The sequence below is a fragment of the Paracoccidioides lutzii genome (genome assembly GCF_000150705.2).
Source record: "Paracoccidioides lutzii Pb01 unplaced genomic scaffold supercont2.16, whole genome shotgun sequence".
NCBI classification, from domain to species: domain Eukaryota; kingdom Fungi; phylum Ascomycota; class Eurotiomycetes; order Onygenales; family Ajellomycetaceae; genus Paracoccidioides; species Paracoccidioides lutzii.
In genome coordinates this window covers 283874-301176 of record NW_015440962.1, presented here as the reverse complement: position 1 = coordinate 301176, position 17303 = coordinate 283874, and the positions used below count along the sequence as shown (strand labels likewise).

Here is a 17303-nt window from a genome sequence, read left to right as displayed (position 1 = left end):
TGCAGTTGGAATAGCGTCAGGAAAGAAGGATAGGAGGAGCACTTTTTGGGCGCGGGTTGTGTTTTGGACAACTGTGTTGGCGCGTTTGGGGCTTGGGAGTTCGAAAGTATCAGGGTTGGACTGCGGCGCCAAAGGGAAGACTTCTGAATGTAAATAAACAGAGTTTACGCGTAGAAGTTAAAGAGTTGAAGCGCATTGGTTGTTAGCATGAGTAATGGAACGAAGTGGAGTAAAGAAAGTTGTTCGAATGTTAAGTTGTTGACTAAATATAGGAGATGCGGAAGTTTCAAGTTGGTTGGTGAGGGGTCCATGCATATATTACGATTCCCGACAATATCCCGTCTTCCCTCTTCTCTTGTGCGTTTATACCGGCTGGTGTGTTTTTCCGTCTTTTCGTTTTCAAGAGAGCTGTTGTTTCTTTCTTTCACAAAATTATAGGCAGATGTTTGGAATACTTAGTACGAATAGCTTTTGGTCTAGAGATATTCTTGATATACATAACAATTCGAAAATCGCAAAAGCAACTCTATCAATATTGATTGACAAATACTTGATGTAGGTCCCAGGAGGTGTTTTGAGCTCCAAAAGAAGCAAAACCAAGCGCTCCAAATAAGAATTTAATTTGAAAGGGGAGGGAACAAAGAAGGAAGTCTCCGAACCTGAACCTTGTAAACGTCCGCAGGTTGGAATCAAAGTACAGAGAATTAACCCCGGAATTCTAAGTTAAGCCAAGAGCAGGCTTAGATCAAGCCAGACGGGTATGATGACCGATTTTTCAACTCTTATGTAAACGCCATTAAACATCTCGCTCATATCGACCTTCAGAAAAAACCCAATTGAAGAAGCAATGGAAGGTAATACACTGGGAAGCCGGGGGCTGGTCAACGAAAATTAAGACCAGTGAATCGAAGACAGAAAGAAGTCAGGACACAATAAAATTACAATCAAACAAAGTGGGGAATCAGAAAGGGGGGGAAACAATGACATGTAATAATAAAACAAGAGAGAAGAGAGAAAAGGAAACAGTCGGTTAACGTGACATTACGTGTGTATCGCGGATTTGTGAGAATAGGACCGAGAAATTAATGAATGAAAATCAAATGAAGAGAGGAAAAAAAAAAAAGAAAAAGAAAAAGAAAAAAAAAAAGGCTAAATCCGAGAACCGATAGCTCAAACTCAAGCATCAGCCGGTTTACTCGAGGGTGTTCCATTGTGTACGTTGTGCATTTCCATTCCTCCTTCAGGCTGGGCCTCCAGGTCAGCTGCTTTGTGCTTGCGCTTGACAGCAGAAAGGCGCTGGTCTCCTTGCTGGTACCTTTTCTTGAATTGGACATAGGATGGGGTCCGGGGTCGCAAAAGAACCGCAATCCAATTCCGGAGGACATTACCCTGTGTGAATGGTCGGTGTCGATCTTCTTTGGAGAACTTGTGAGAATTTAGGTATTCTCTTGTAGTTTCTCCTCTACCCATTAGAAAGAAGTGATATGCCCAGAGCGAAGCGGGGTAGGGTGCTGCGAGAAGACCGTATATAAACATGACAAAGGGAACGCGGCATTCATTGATAGCTTTACCGAACGAGATGCCCTCTTTGTTGCGGTAGCCAAGGACATGTCCCAGACTGACTCCCATCAGAAAGAGCGCCAAAATCGTGCTGGAGCTGACGAAGGTGAAGAAATAACGGTAGTTGCGGCGTCCGACGCAATTATTAAGCCAAACGCAATGGTGATCTAGGGTTTCGACGCAGTTGTCGCAAACTCGACAGTGATAACAGCGTGGCGGCCGCCAGATATTGCAAGTTCTGCAATACTTCACTGGCACATCCATGGCTGCTACATCTGACGTTGCGAGCTTGATCATAACCCAGTCATTGGAAGGCGGGCCAAGAGTCAACGGATCCTCGCCTGGATCAGCTGGAAGCATAGGGTTTAAGTTTCGTGGAATAATCTGAACATTATATGTTAGTTTGGATATGTTAGATTAACGATTGGAGCGAGAAATGGTGGACCCTTACCCCTGGATCAACAGCTGAAGCATGAATAAACGACGAAAAGCAAATGAAGAAAACGTAGCCGAAAAGAATAGGTATTGCGGGTGAAGCATTGCGCCATAGCCATGGAGCCCTGGATTCAAAGTTAGCAGCTATCTTAAACCCCAAAGCACCACCTCTTACTTACGAAAATCCGAAGAATAGACCAGCAGGAACAACCACCAAAATTCCAGTCGCAACATTGAATGGCTTATCCCTAGAATTCTGGAATCTGCCTCCACCGCAGAAAATAGTGTTTCCAGCAAAATACTCATAATTCTTTCCCAAGTTTGCTGTTGGCTCAGACTTGAATGCCTTCATCGGTGTGGATCCAGGGGTGGACGCGGCTGAGGACAATCTTTCATGATTCCTCGAGTCGCGCCGATCATGTCCATCACTTTTGCCAGGCATCAAAAACCCAGAACGAAAGGACAAGGGTGATTTCTGAGGAGTTTCTTGGGAGCTAGTGGGTTTATAATTTTTCCCCAAGTTGAGGTGTGACGGTGCGACTTGCTGCGACCTGTCCCGAAGTAACCTCACGCTCTCACCAAGACTTCGCACCGTTGTATTCCCCGTTGGGCTTGCATTTGACGTTCCACGGTCTGGCATAACGGGGTCCGTAAATTCGGTGCCTCGTGATGGAGGGGGGAATTCGTTATCTTGAGACGAAGGTCCATGAAGCACTGTATGGTTTGATAGCAAGCTCCTTCGGTTCTGGCTGCCCACATCACTCATTCCATCTTCATTTGAGACTGGAGCAACATGGTTGTTGTTCGCGGGTCTCCAACTGCGTTGTGCTTGTAATCTCTGGGAACTCATGGGACGGAAAAACCCATGTGCAGTCAACGAGGGGATGTGAGTTCTACTTATTCGACTCGAGGAGCTCTGAGGTCGACTGATGCCCTGATTGGAGGCAGCAGCCATTGAATTTCTGGCGGGCGGAGGACCGCGACGTGAGTTTGGTGGTTGTGACCATGTTGGCTGGGAAGAAATCGCCGTGTGGGGTGGTGAAGCATCACCGTCTTCTGAGGCTATATCTGTCATATGGGTGGAGATGTAGGAAACGGGTCTGGGTGGATCGGCAGCACTATTACTAGGGAGAGTGGATGGAGTATTGAAAGCGTCAGAATTTGGTCGACTGGGGGCCATTGTAGCAGTGTTCTAAAATAATTCAATGGTAAAAATAGATGTAGGCTGTTATCGTAGTTAGCGCCAGAGAATATGAAATGCGTGAGGAGGCTGGGATAATATCCAGCCAGGGGCTCTATGAGCCAGCAAGCCTCGTCCGTGGCTCGGAGATGGATAGGGAATAAAAGAACGGCGGAAGACAGGGCTCAGTGGCCAAAATCACACGACGCAAGAGGAGAAGGCCATGGATAGAAAGAGAGCGAATGACAACCACAAGCTTATACACACTCCTTATTCATTCTTAACTACGGTTGTTCTCTGTTGTCGCAGTCGTCGTCGTCGTCGTCGTCGTGCATTGATCTGAGATCTCCTATCGCCCAATCCGGACAGGCGGTGTATTCACGTGATTGCAGTTCCAACCGTTTAAAGTTCATGAGCCACAGTGTCATGTGATCTACATGAGAAGCCTCTATTTCAGCCACATTAACCCATTACCTAAGCCGATTAAACCAACGTCGTCCGATCCAAAGTCTCTAAACAAGCTCGAATTGACAGACCGATTCAACCCATTGATATCATTCAATTGCGCACGCTCCCCACGTCTCATTTTCCTATAAAACCCACTTTTAATAGGCTCCATACGTCCGTCATTGGGGTAATATATGTCATCCCAGCATGTCATACATCTCCACAACCTTCGCTCGCCGGGCAGCGCTGAGACAGTCTTTCCTCAGACGGCCCGCCACCTCCACTCCAATCCGCCGCGTCACATCCAAGGTGCAGGAAGCCGGTCTTGACACGGCCCCGAAGAGAGACCCCGAGCTCTACGTATGTGGCTCCTCTCTCCCTTATCTAATTAGTGGTCTTAGGGTTCTTGAGGTGGGCGTAATGACTAACAATTCGTCCCTCTTGGCTTCTGGATAATGTATAGGTCCTTCTAACTGTCATGGTCGGTGCTTTCGGTTTTGCTGGCTGGTACCTGGGCAGCTCTCCCACAACTTCCACTTCGGAGAGCAACATTCGCATTGGCGAAGGCACTATGCCATGGGAACAGGACGATGAGTCCAAGACCAATTTCAAATACCAATATCACCCCTACGGCGACGTCTCGAAGCCTCTCAAGAACGCCCCCAGCGCTCTGAATGAGGTTGTCATTCCCAACGTGACCTTGCCAAAGGTGAGATTTGTCCTTTTTCTCTAACTTCACGAGATGACCCTTTGGATAAGTGGCTAACTATCATCGTTCGTTGCAGGATCTCCATGATCGATTCAACAAGTATGGCAAGGAACTTTGAGACAAGACGCCATCAACTGCCAATTTCGCTCTTAAAACGAAACTAAATCTGTATTTGGTACTAGTTCAAAGAGAGAGAGGAGATGGTTGTGGGCAATCCTGAGTATATTTCTAAGACAAAGAATGCAGAAATGTCCAGTGTATATAAGTATTTTTGATATTTTTTCACACAATTATCCTATTCAACCCAGGTTTTGGCTTTGTGCCTTCCCTATACTCCACACCATCCTGTATCCGCCATGTCATCGGTGTCCTGTCTCTTTTTCATTATACCGAATATTCAAGGGCCTCGAATCGAATAGAAAGAAGAAAATTAAATCAAAATACACGAATTTAAGAATTTAAAAACCAAAGGAAAGGAGAATAGTGTTATAACATATTTCTTCCTTCTGAATACGGTCAAAATTTGGTTTCACACATCTTGTTTTTGAAAGAAAAAGAGGACAAAAGAACACACATTATATAATAATGTCCCATCTAAATGATCTCAGAAATCAAGGCCAAAAACAAAGGGGGAGGGGGTTGGGTGGTGAGAAAGAAAACAAACCACAAAAACGCTCATCAATTTCCATCATCCCTCTTCGTAGCCTCATGCCCTTCACTTGCAGGCTTGGGCTTACCTGCATCCGTCTCCACAAACTTCTCATCACTAAGTTCGCGTGCAGGCTTGTTATTCGGCAACTCGCCAGTGTCGCCCTTGCTAGACGTTTCAGGATTCTGCCCCTCAGCATCAGGGTGTTGAGGTGCAGGAGGTTCCCGGCCCACCCCGTGGCCCTGTGCATCAATTAATCTCGTCCGTGTTTCGTATTTGGTTTCAAACGAGACGTGACCCTCCTTTTGCAGCAACGCTACCTGCTCGTCGTTCAAGATATTTCCGTCCTGGTCACGATATTCCACGACATGGGAATTGGTATGTTCCATCGTTTGGGCGGAAGTCACCATTGCATTGTCTGGTACTTCACCTGAGTTACCATTTTGCTCCTGTTGTTGCGCTGGTAGTGGCAGCAGCTCTTCTTCTTGCTCCTGCCCCTGGGGAGCAGAAGTTGGGGAAGCAAGTTGTTCAGCGTCATTGACAAAGTCGATTGGTGTCTCATATTGAGACAGCTAAACCAAGTCAGCAGCCGTTTGGCTAAATAAAATAGAGATGGAAAATTCGTATCATGGAGCTCCGCGACGAGGAGGGCGGCATTTCTGGGAGACTTACCTTGTCGTGGAAAAGGTTGCAATCGAAATCCCACGTGTCGAGAAGCTTGACTCTACCGCACGCAGCCTTGGTCCAAGGGTTGCCGTAGATCAATGGCGAGAAAAGGGCGAAAACAACAATCGATAGCGTAACAAAGAGAAACATGAATATCTTCCCGAGTACAGGTTTGCTTCTGAACCCCGTCAAGGTGACCCTGTTTACCCCATAATCGACAATCTGGCAGAACGCAAGGATGGCAAAGTAGAGCGCTGGTAAATAATGGTGGAGGAACAGCTGGCGTGCCATGAGATAGAATGGGAAGTAGTGGAAAGCCCATCCAAGGACAGTTTGTCCAAGCTCATAATCGAAGCGTTTGAAGTTCACATTCTTATAATCATCGCAACCTCGTTGCCAGCGCAGAGTAGCAAGACCTTTGAAGATGACGTAAAACAGTATTGCAAGGGTTGAAGACCACCAAATAAGGGGGTTACCAATTAGGTAAACCTGGCGGTAGTCTCTGCTCCAGAAATTGATACCTCGTGAAAGTGTCGGCCAGGAGGGAGGTCTGGAATCCCACGCGTGGGATTCGACGAGGCCAGCGTTTGTCCTCCACATAACCTTCTGCAATTCCCAGAACTTGCTAAAGAACCCAGGCCTCTTGTAGTTGACTTTCTCGGCGTCTGGTCCGAGCATTGGATGGTCATTTCCCTCAATGTACCAAATGCTATTGGGGAGAGTCCCGCCTTTGGCGCATGTGACTTCTTGCTGTTCAAATCCCCATTGTGGAAGCTTCACCTTGTGTGAAAATAGTACGCATCCGGTCATATGGTGGATGAGCCTGAACTTTGTCTGGATTGTGCGGAGTCGTTTCTTGGCTTCGTCGCCGTCGGACATCGATTTGACAATCTCAACGCGGAAAAGGTCATTTGCATCACCAGGAAACCCTTCGTAACCATACGCAGATACCTCGTTCTGCCAATCAGCGTCTGTTACGGGAGGGCGAACGTCATGGGAATGAAGTCTTCGGTTCGTAGAGAGGTGGTAAACCTTGATAACTGATCCGTCTATAATGTTGCTAGCGGTTATGTTATCCCAGGCGGTTGGGCCCTGAACTTCCCCGTAGTCGCCCAACGGCTGGGTGTTGTTCTCAATGATCCAGAGGTTATTGTCATCCTGGTGGGGGTACAGAGTGACTTGCTGTTGCTTGCTGCCCGCGGGATACATAGAAGAATGTGAATGCAAATACCCGCCCTGAGTATTGTAATGGCGGATAGAGACTCTTGAGCCAAAGGCTACATCAGCTGGAACATCCTCCATTGCTTTGGAGTTGAGGGTCGACTGGAATTCGGAAGACATAAAACCATCTCCATCACCAGGGTTGACCAAGCATATGAAGTGAATCTGAAACATGGCCACATAGAACGCAACTGGGAGAACGATGAGACAGAGTACTCTCGCAAAAAAGTGTTTAAACCAGATACGCTAGTTTTGGGTCACTGTTAGTAAACAAGGAATCCAGGTTTTGACTTCCAGAAACATGTTTTGACTTACGACAGTGACTGTTCTGGTATCTCCAAGCAGAACCCAGAGCTGAAGGATTGTCAAACTTCCCACCCAGGCGATGGTAAAAAGACCCACCCACTTTACACTAAGAGTGGCGCCCAAGAAGATGCCTGTAAGAATGAGCCAAAACCACCATGATGCTTCGAATGCCTTTGAAGGCCCTTGCTCATGCTGGTTTGTAAAGTTTGTAAAGGCGAGTGAGGTAAGGGCGGTAAAAAAGATCAGAGGTGAATCGAGAAGGATAAACCGGGACTGGGTCGTCAGTGCGTTTTCTGTTATTGGGACACACTCGTCAGAATTCTGCGTTTCGTTTCATCGCATACAGATACAAACTCTTACCGAATGTAATAAGCAATGCGCCCATTGAAGCTGTAGAAGTTCGGCAGCCATATGCTTTCAGAGTAAGGAACATCGTCGGAACAGCCATTATACCCATTAAGGCGGGTAACATGCGCATAGCCACGTACGGAACGCCCGGTTCCAAGTAATCTTTCCCAATATTTTTAAAGTCGAAGTCACCACGAAATCCGGCCAAGTATCCGACAAGGGCAATAAGCATTTTAGCCAGCGGTGGGTGCACGTCCATGAAGAATTTGCCCTTGATATACTTCGTCGCAAACCCACCGAAGCTATTGGCAACATTGACACAGAAGTTAGCATCCAGGAGATATTATTCCACATAGTCGATAAGGGGAGGGGAATCGGAAATCGGAAATCACGAACTGCACTTCATCAAACACAACACTTGTCGGCTGGTAGATCCTGAATAGTCGCACCACGAAGGCCAGCGCTGTCAACCGGAGCATAATTTTGTAATCGGAGACCGGTAGTTGAAGCACATCATGATCTGAAACTCCTTCAGAGCCGTAGTGGGAATTCTTCGATGCCGCTGCCTTCTTCCTGCTCTTAGAATTGGGGGATCGGGAGGGAGAACGGCCTTTGCGCGTGTGAGGTTCCACCCCCAGCCCGCCTCTGGGCGACTTGGAGGTCATCTTCAACCACAACGGGAGAAAGAAAGTGGGTTTTAAATAGGTAATAAGGCTCTGTCCCTTGAAGGATCAGATAAAATAAGCTTAGAAAAAGGAAAGTAAGAAACAATTGTGAGGTTTTTGCTGGACGCGACGCTTGGGAAAAATCATGGACGAAAAAGGGGAACGGGTGGTGATAGAGCCCAAACAACGACTAGCAGACAGTCTCACACCGCAAGAATCGAAGGGGGATATTAACGAGAGTATTTAGTGAAGAGAGGAAACTGTCTCCATCACAGGGGAAGAAGATGTGGATAGAGAAACGTTGCCATGGACAGCAAATAAAAAGAGTTCAAAAAACATGAAACTTTTTACCACTTTGGGGGGGGGGGGGGGGGGGAAATTCAGGAGGTCGTTGAACTCAAGGTGGTGCTTGTAACCTTGAAACCTTGTGGCCAGATGTTTCTCGTTGCCCGCTAAGTTATTTAAGCGTTTGAAACGGCGAGCCAGGGAACAAGGTGCGGCCGTGGAAATTAAAGCTTTGGGGGTTCCTCAGTTCCTCAACAGAGTCAAAAGAAGGTCGCCTGATACATGATATGGTCCACTTACATCTTTTTTTTAGAATGTTAGATTTTTTTTCATCTGAACCTCTCCGATTTTTTGAAAATATTTCAGAAGAAAAAGAACGTCGTGGTGAACTGCCTATTTGAGACTAGTGCGGTATTGAGGTCACGTGTGAAACGATACGCCTAAAAGAGCTTAGCGCGGTATCCTTTGGCGGGCGTCTTCAAATGTTCAAATTGATATCAAATCAAAATTCTCGCCGCAACCAACTGAGCATCAGCCAACAAAACCGTCTGCCAGCAACAAGGGATAGTTAAAAATGACCCCGTCTGCTACAAATGGAACTGCTGCGATACCAGAACTTCTTGAAGAGCTGAACAAAGCTCCCGAGGGCGTTGTTCTGCCTCCCAGGGACATTAGAAGTCAGTACTTCACACCTAGACTACCAGAGCTGAACCCGAGGGCTGAACATAGAGCCATATTTGGATGTATAACTTACATCTTTCATAGCTATTATCGAGAAGACCGCTGGATTCGTCGCCCGTAATGGACCTGTTTTTGAAGGTAAGCTTACCTCCACATTTATATAAGGTCCAAAACGGTTTCAACTGTCTTCCTGCGCAAACCAACAGAGGCTCATTCATCTTGCTTTTCTCAGATCGAGTACGCGAAAAAGAAAGGTCCAATCCTAAATTCTCCTTTTTGAGCGCAAACGATGCATACTCTGCGTTTTATGCGTGGCGCCTTAGCGAAATAAGGGCCGGTAGAGGGACTGCGGTTTCTGCTGGTCGAGTTGGGGAGGGGGCGGCACCGGAGCCTGAGAAACCAAAGGGTCCTGCTCAACCCCCAGACTATCATTTCTCTGCGCGTATGCCGAACATCAATGCTCTGGACCTTGACGTCGTCAAACTGACTGCCCTGTTTGTCGCCAAGCGAGGGAAATCGTTCATGACCGCCCTGTCCCAGCGCGAAATGAGAAACTTCCAGTTTGACTTCCTCCGACCGCAGCACAGTCTATATCAGTTCTTCACGCGGCTTGTAGACCAATACACGGCCCTCCTTCAAGTCGGCGAGACAGATGGTCCTAATTCGACGTCGAGACGATTGTCAGAGTTGGAGCGAAACGTTAAGGATAAATATCACGTTCTTGATCGAGCGAAGCAACGCGCAGAATGGGTTAAATATCAGGAGCAACAGAAGCAAAAGAAGGAGGAGAAAGAGGAGCAGGAAAGGATCGAATACGCACAAATAGACTGGCATGACTTCGTCGTGGCGGAGACCGTTATTTTCACCGAGGCAGATGACCATGCAGAACTCCCACCCCCAACTTCCCTAAATGACCTCCAGACTGCATCGCTAGAGCAAAAAGCAATGATGTCTCTACAACCTCATAACAGACGAATCGAGGAAGCCATGCCTACAGAAGAAGAAACAACCTACTATAACGCCTCTCAAGGTCCGACCCCTCAACCACAACACCCCTCAGCCGCCCCCTCCCCACAACCACACGGCGTACAACCCCAGCATCCCAGCTCCGTATCAACGCCAGCAGACCACGCAACGCAATCACTCGCACCAATCTCAACCCCAACAACCCCCCTTCCGGTCCCCAATGCCGCTACCGTAGCCGCATCTGAAGAAGAAGACCGCATCCGCGAACGCCAACAAGACCGCGAACGCGCCCAGGCCGCCCAAGCCGCCGCATGCGCCATCTCCACCCCAATCCCCGGCTCCACACAACAAACAATGCGCATTCGCTCCGACTACGTGCCCCGCGCACAAGCCAAACGTCTCAACACCACCGCTGCCGCCGCCACAACCATATGCCCCAATTGCCGGCAGGAAATCCCCATTAACGAAATCGACCACCACATGCGCATCGAGCTGCAGGACCCGCGGTGGAAGGAACAGCGTGCAAAGGCCGAAGCGCGCTATGCAACCACGAACCTATCAACGGCGGATGTCTTTAATAACCTGAAGCGATTAGCTAGTCAGCGGACGGATGTGTTCGATCCAGCTCTTAGCGCTCTGGATAACGTAGGTGCCGATGGCGGGCAACAGGGCGCTGGTGCTGGTGCTGGTGCTGGTGGGGAGGGTGCACTAGATCCGGATGAGGAGGCGAGGCCGAAGCGTGCTGCAACTGGGATGGGGATTGCGGGGATGCCACCCGGTATCCCTGGTTATGAACTGGCGCCAGGACAGAGTCAGGGACTAGATGGACAGGCACAGCACCAGGGACAGGGGCCGTATATTCCTGGTCACCCACCGCCCGGTGGTCCTCCGCCTCCGGGACAGAGCGTTAATATCGAAGAGCAGATTAGGCATATTCACCAGAAGTTTAAGCAGTGAGTCGTGGGAATGGGGATGGGCAGGGTATTCTTGATATGGATTCTCGGTTCTTTTTACTGCTTTTAAAGTGGCTATATCTGTATGGTGTTCTGGTGGGGTTTTTTCATATTACCTCTTCTATTGTACTCTTTCCCGTACGGATCTTAATTTTCAGGCATATTACGATCGGACATAAACTTGTTTCAAGGCTTACCGAACACATTAAATCAAACACCTTTTCCCTCCAAATAGGCTATCTACAGGCAACAAAAGCTTTCATCAATCTCTATGTAGTACAAGAAGAGAACTGTTCCAAAATGGCCAGAACCAGAATAAAAGTTTAGTCTTCAAATTACTCGAGTCATGAATATGCCGCTTTCTTTTCACAATCTTCCTTCTATTCTCTAAAATAGCAAATAGAAAATAAAAATTAGCAAGGGAGAGCCCAGTGAACAAAATAGGGAAAAATCTGGAAAAAGAAAAAAAACACTGCAAATGATATGAATTTCCCAACCCATAGTGAAAAATAGAAACCATCCCACCAAATTAAGGAAGATAGAAATTAAGGAAACGAAAACCGCAAAGTACGTTATTCAAACAAAACGGGAAAGTAAATGAAAACATTAGGAAACCAAGCCAATGCAAGAAAAAACCATATGCTAGGTAGTGGAAGAGCGGCCAGAAGAGCAATAGGTAATTAGTTATATATATATATACGTATGCGGAGCAAAATGGTGTAAAATAAAGAGAAAAGAGGAAAATGAAAAGGCTCTCAGGAAGAATTGGGCTTATGACGATATGGGCTTCTATTAGGACAGTGCCCCAGGTGGGAATCCATTTTGCCCTTTCGGTCTAGAAAATTCATTTCACGCAAACGAAAAAAGAGGGGAGAGAAGGGCGAATGGGTGGTGATCGAGGTGGAAGATAATTAAAACGAATCGGATAGCATTAAGTGTAGCGGCAATAGATCCATGCATATTAGTTGGCTTGTGCAAAGGGAAAAAGTAGGCTGTGCAAGTGAGATGGTTGTTATGTGCACATGATAGCGAAACAAGAGGGGATAAATATAAATTAAGGAAATACAAGTTCCTCAGTTGATGGATAGCTTATGTAGATGACATGGTGTATCGTAGATATTATGACGTCTGAGCACGCATTTTATTTACCTCTTCCGTGCTGTGGTTGTAAGGGCGTGGAGGTAAGATTTTGTTAAGTGATGGGAATGGATTGGATAAGGTGACGGTTAAGAAACACGTAGAGGAGAATAACGTCCGCAAGTGATGTGTGAGGTCGTCCATCAAAACCGTCAGAGCACACAACTAGACCCGGACCAGTTATAGGGACCAAAATAAGACCTAGAGGGCATGGAACCGCGGCGTTCGGCTGTTTTTCGATACAGAAAGGGCGAAAAAAAAAAAAAAAAAAAGGACAAAGAGAAATGACTAGTAAGTATTGATAGTAGAATATGTGCAAATAATGATACAGGCGCGCTGCGCTAGAAAAATGGAAGCATGAGCCTTGGACAGTTTGACGAAACGCACAGCAGTCGAAATCCTACATGCCATTAGCGCCGGCACATACGATAGGCCGAGAATTGTGGCAGGACGATGCTCGTTGCCGAGCTAAGATCGATGCACGATGCTCCAGCCCTCGACAAATTTAGACTGAAGAAGGAGGGCATTTTAAGCATTATTCACGCTCAAAGGTCAGGAGTCTTGAGAACGGCAATTTTCAATTTTGGATCTGTCCCAGCGCTGTTTCTCAATGGCGTCACTGGTCTGATAGGGTCCAGTTGCTCTTGCGAGACTACTTTCGGATCCAGGATATTATATTCATTAATCGGTGAGTCTCGTATTAGACCGTCGGAAGACTCATTTTCAGCAGTATTGGTTAAGCTCTTTGTCAGGCTAATTTCAATCCCTGAATTGGCCACCTTGTTATCCTTGTCAGGCTCGTCAGCTCTAGGTGATTCATGATTGCCAATCTGGGCCGATTTACTATTTGAGATTGCTTTCTCATTAGACGTGAAGGAGTCATCCAGAGGCTTGGTCTCGATCTTCTCCTCGTATTTCTGATAAGATGAATCAAGGCTGCGGATCGAACTGCCTTTATCGGAACTCTTCGACTGGATGAAAGCAGGTACAACACCTCCTCCGATTCGCGACCAAAACACCCGCTCTCGAAGGCGTATGGTCTCTTCCCACGCTCCCTTCTCATCTTCTTCGTCTACAATGCGAACATGCCCGTCAACGATAAGCCGCAGGTAGCCAACGAAATCGCAACATGATCTCACTTTTTCCAAACAAATCATACACAATGGGTACCTCTGGGCGTTTTCGTTGTCTGATGTACGGAATCGATGACTTCGAACGTTCTCCCCTCCCGCTCTGCCTTCTCCACAGAGTGCGCAAGGAAATGAGTATTTCACAGAGATGGCAGGCATGGGTTCAACGACAAGAGCTCCTTCACATATACTATTTAGAACGGAGCGACGTGTTAGCCAAGATATTCCAGGCGCGATATCTAATCTGAGAGTGGGTTCAATATCTTCAGCCAGTGCTCGTTTATAAAACCGGCTTTCCTTTAGCGCGGTGTGTGGTTCGCGAGGTGACGAAGTGTTGCTTGGAGAGCCTGGAAGGCCGGAGATTGACCTCGTTGATCCATTAGAATGCGAGTGATTGTGCTGTGATTCCTTATTACTCGTGAAACTGCCGAACCCAATCACATTCAATCCCCCAAATGACCCGCTGCTAACTCGACTTGAGGGTTTGGAGCTCTTAGATAACTGTAGCAATGCGCGGAAATCTTCGAAGGCTTGAATATCTGTTCGACAAACTGACTTTATTAAATGTGAGAAACTTGTCGAGGGGGCTGGAGAGATCTCCCCAGATCCTGGCGTGACGGGAGCCAAGTTCATTGCCTCCAACAAACGATTAATGTTATTAGCGGGTTGTTGCGCTGTACCTGGGGAAGAAGGTGCAGTAGAAGCATCCGTACGGCTGCGTATCTCATCCCGATCGGCATTCATGTGTTGTATGACAGTCTTCAGCTCTGTTAGTTGCTCTTGCTGGGAAGCAAGGAGTATTTCATTGTCCTGAATTTGTGCTCGGAGTTGTTCATTTCGCCGTTCGACGGTCTCTCGTTCCCTCTGCGCTGCGGCGACCATCTGCAGAACAAAGGTTAGAGATCATGCGAAATCAAAACATGTCATGTATATCAGAATCTCACCTTATTAGCCTCCTCAAACAAAGCAGCGGTTAGAGTTTCGAGTTCTAGCTCGATGGCCTTTTTCTCCCTCTGAATGTTCACACGCTGAGCTCGCTGTTCTGCCGCTTCATCCTTGAGTTTTGCCCACTCCTTCTCCACATCCACTCTCTTCATTAGAACGCCACTGGAGAGATCGTCATCGTGTTTGCGAATCTGTTCCTCCATTTGCCGAATCCTGCTCCGTGTAAGTTCTAACTCCCTTCGTGTCGCGGCTAACGTATCATCCAAGACCGTCTGATTATTGATGGCCTGGATGAGCTTGTTGCTGAGGTTTGCCACCTCATTGCTCAAATCGGGGTGCCGTGGTGCCGAAACGGAGCTTAATAAATCTAAGGTGCTAGAATCTCGAGGGTCGCGCAATGTTGAGAGGGAGTCTTCAGAGGGACCTTCGAGGGCTGACGTCGAATCATTTGTTGTTCCAGGTCTTCCCACCATATCAGTCAGCGCATTGGCTGACTTGGCCCGATTAACCTTCCTGTTGTTTGGCGGAACAGATCTGATTTCTGCGGAACTTGAACGTAGTTTCTGGACAGGATCGGACGATGTGGAGGAAGCCCGAAGGCTTGGGTAGCCCCATCCATGGATGGAGATTAACCTGATCCCCATTTGTCAGCAAATGAATCAATCAAAGGAGACAGCAATGAGATGGGTGATTCCCGTCAAATAGTTGTCTGGTCCGCATTATTTATTCGTGCGGAGTGCAGTGAATCTTACTCGGCCATATTTATTCAGCTCCAGCACGTAGCCTTTGTGGCAACAAGGCGAAGGTCCGGATAGCCGGATCGCCAAGGAACAAAGCAAATCACAGAGGATTTAATATCCGTTGACGCGTTGAGCCACTGGGACCGACATTGGAGAGTTTCAAACGAGACGAGACGATGAATCCGGACAATGATGGGGTCAGAGAGAGGTACTTCCCCGCGGCGTTGTCGGTGCAGGAGGGGGACGAGGTGGTCGGGAAGCACAAAGGAAACACAAAGCATCCAAGACTAGCTCTGAAGCACTAGCAGCAAGGGGAGGCTGCTCATTGGCAAAGCGTTGCAGGGGGCAGGGGAGCAAGGAGAAAGCAAGTTCTTTGGGGGGCGGGTTATGCAGACGAAACACGTACGCCACTCTGAAACTTGCAGAACCGTGGAAGCTGACCGTGTTTAACGGAATGGAGTTGGCCCGTATATCCGTCGCAAATCTGCGGTTGTTGTTGTTGTTGGAGTTTGCCTTTTTGGGTTTTGCCGCGAGTTTCCACCGAAGGAGGTGGCACGTGAACTTTGGCAGCTGACTCAGCTGACTCATCAACGTAATAGTTATAGCCAGATCATCTGCTTTGAGGCTACATTATCTGCCTGATACAACAGAAAATGGCAGACAAGCCCAACAAGCAATTGACATCTACGGATCATGGTTTGCTGCTCATTCCTTGTGCTCTGTTGTGCAGCTTGTTATGTGGCTTGCTTCTTGCTTGCAACATATATAATACTGTCATTCAGACCTGGTCATGTGGATTGAGATTTGTTTATTCCAGAGATCTAAGTCTTAAGCTTGGGTATAACTGGATGAATATGGGCATGGGAATTGAAGACTACTATTAGACATGGATGCACCTTTTGCTATAATTGATACCTCAACAAATTTCATACCTTCGAGATGAAATCTGTAAAACTGCATGGCGGCTGCAGTGCGCAACGACAGGCACTCGTCTTTGCATATCGATCATCCAATGACTCTCATCTCCAAGAATCCCCAGCATATTTATCCGCGTGTGTCTCAAGCTTCACCAAAAAAAAAAAAAAAAAATTACCCTACTGGCCATTTTTTGAGAGCCCTCCTGAGGAACCAATGGACAAGATTGGAAAAGAAGAAGAGATTCCAGTCGAAGACATGCACAACATTTGTGGATGTTCTCCTCGAATCTCGAGGGAACCTGCTCGCTCTACTGCATGATGAAATTTAAATGAGCAGATGTTTCAGTGTCTCTGCCCCCGATAAGTGTTCAACCGGTCGAATCTTCAATACTTATATAACTTGAACTAGCCGAAACATTTCGGCTCACGCAACTTTATGACTCTAACAGCGTTTAAAGAATTAACGGCGATGCAATCTTATTGTTCGGGTAAGTGTCATATAATGTACCCGTACTCAACATCATTACTGAATGCCTAAGTCAGAAATGAAATACAATCAGCATCAGATATTCTTCAAGAGGTCAAGAGATACTTTTTTCCAACCTGCAGAAATATCAAATATAGCCATTTCATCGAATCCTATCGAATGATGGCGCTTCCAGCCTGAACAAGCTCAGGGCAAACAGAAAACACATTTTCATTGTATGCACGGTGTGTCTTCTTATGTCTTCTACGGAGTAACTTCTCACCGCTGCAATTCGGACTTGTTGAAATTTTTAGTGCCATTGACTTCATCTGAGTTTTCATAGTCTATCAGCTTCTTTTCTAGAACAATTCCAGCTCCCACCAATCATAACCGTTTTGGGAACTGGGCGGCTAAATCCAAAGATTCAAGGCGGGAAGGGCATCCGCGGTTAATCGTCTTCACTTGCATACCGGTGGGCATGCTGACCGTCCAAGACCTTGCTTTGAGCCGTCAATTTTTGCGGGAACCATTTCCTTCTCGCCTTAGTTATACAGAAAAGAATACACTTCCTATATGGCTCCCACATGCTCAGGGAACCGCCACATCAAAATCGGAGCTGGATCATTCAACAGCATCCCATGCATTTAAACTCGATCTTGAAAACTGTGGTCCTAACGCGCCGCTGTGCCTATCAACAAGAACTCTCGTCTTCTGATATAACACTTGTCTACTTCTTGAACCGAAATGTGCACGATCAAGAACTATCCACCCAATTGCGCTTATGGGCAAACTTTGATCCCACACTAAAGACTGCAAATTCCCAATAAACGAGGAAATTTTCTTGAAACCTTCCTTGCATATCATCCCTTTCGTGTTACGAAACGAACTATCTCCGTG

General features: G+C 47.1%; 5 protein-coding genes across 5 annotated transcripts; 2 read left to right on the top strand and 3 right to left on the bottom strand.

Annotated features, from left to right (window-relative positions):
- Positions 1-1176: 1176 nt before the first annotated feature.
- PAAG_05912 (palmitoyltransferase erf2) lies at positions 1177-3175 on the bottom strand (the record flags this gene model as incomplete). The annotated part of the gene is made up of 3 exons (XM_002792078.1): positions 1177-1944; positions 2012-2120; positions 2175-3175. The coding sequence occupies 3 exons, from the start codon at positions 3173-3175 to the stop codon at positions 1177-1179; spliced, it is 1878 nt and encodes a 625-aa protein (XP_002792124.1).
- Positions 3176-3829: 654 nt separating this feature from the next.
- Positions 3830-4449, top strand: PAAG_05911 (hypothetical protein; the record flags this gene model as incomplete). Its single annotated transcript, XM_002792077.2, has 3 exons — positions 3830-3982; positions 4086-4331; positions 4408-4449. 3 exons carry the CDS (start codon positions 3830-3832, stop codon positions 4447-4449), a joined length of 441 nt encoding a protein of 146 aa, XP_002792123.1.
- Positions 4450-5009: 560 nt separating this feature from the next.
- On the bottom strand, positions 5010-8186 carry PAAG_05910 (dolichyl-phosphate-mannose-protein mannosyltransferase; the record flags this gene model as incomplete). Its single annotated transcript, XM_015845721.1, has 5 exons — positions 5010-5552; positions 5653-7113; positions 7183-7466; positions 7534-7823; positions 7918-8186. 5 exons carry the CDS (start codon positions 8184-8186, stop codon positions 5010-5012), a joined length of 2847 nt encoding a protein of 948 aa, XP_015699947.1.
- Positions 8187-9045: 859 nt separating this feature from the next.
- Positions 9046-11075, top strand: PAAG_05909 (pre-mRNA-splicing factor sap114; the record flags this gene model as incomplete). Its single annotated transcript, XM_002792075.2, has 3 exons — positions 9046-9148; positions 9237-9290; positions 9385-11075. 3 exons carry the CDS (start codon positions 9046-9048, stop codon positions 11073-11075), a joined length of 1848 nt encoding a protein of 615 aa, XP_002792121.1.
- A 1678-nt stretch (positions 11076-12753) lies between these two features.
- PAAG_05908 (hypothetical protein) lies at positions 12754-14927 on the bottom strand (the record flags this gene model as incomplete). Its single annotated transcript, XM_002792074.1, has 2 exons — positions 12754-14220; positions 14283-14927. 2 exons carry the CDS (start codon positions 14925-14927, stop codon positions 12754-12756), a joined length of 2112 nt encoding a protein of 703 aa, XP_002792120.1.
- Between the last annotated feature and the right edge of the window lie 2376 nt (positions 14928-17303).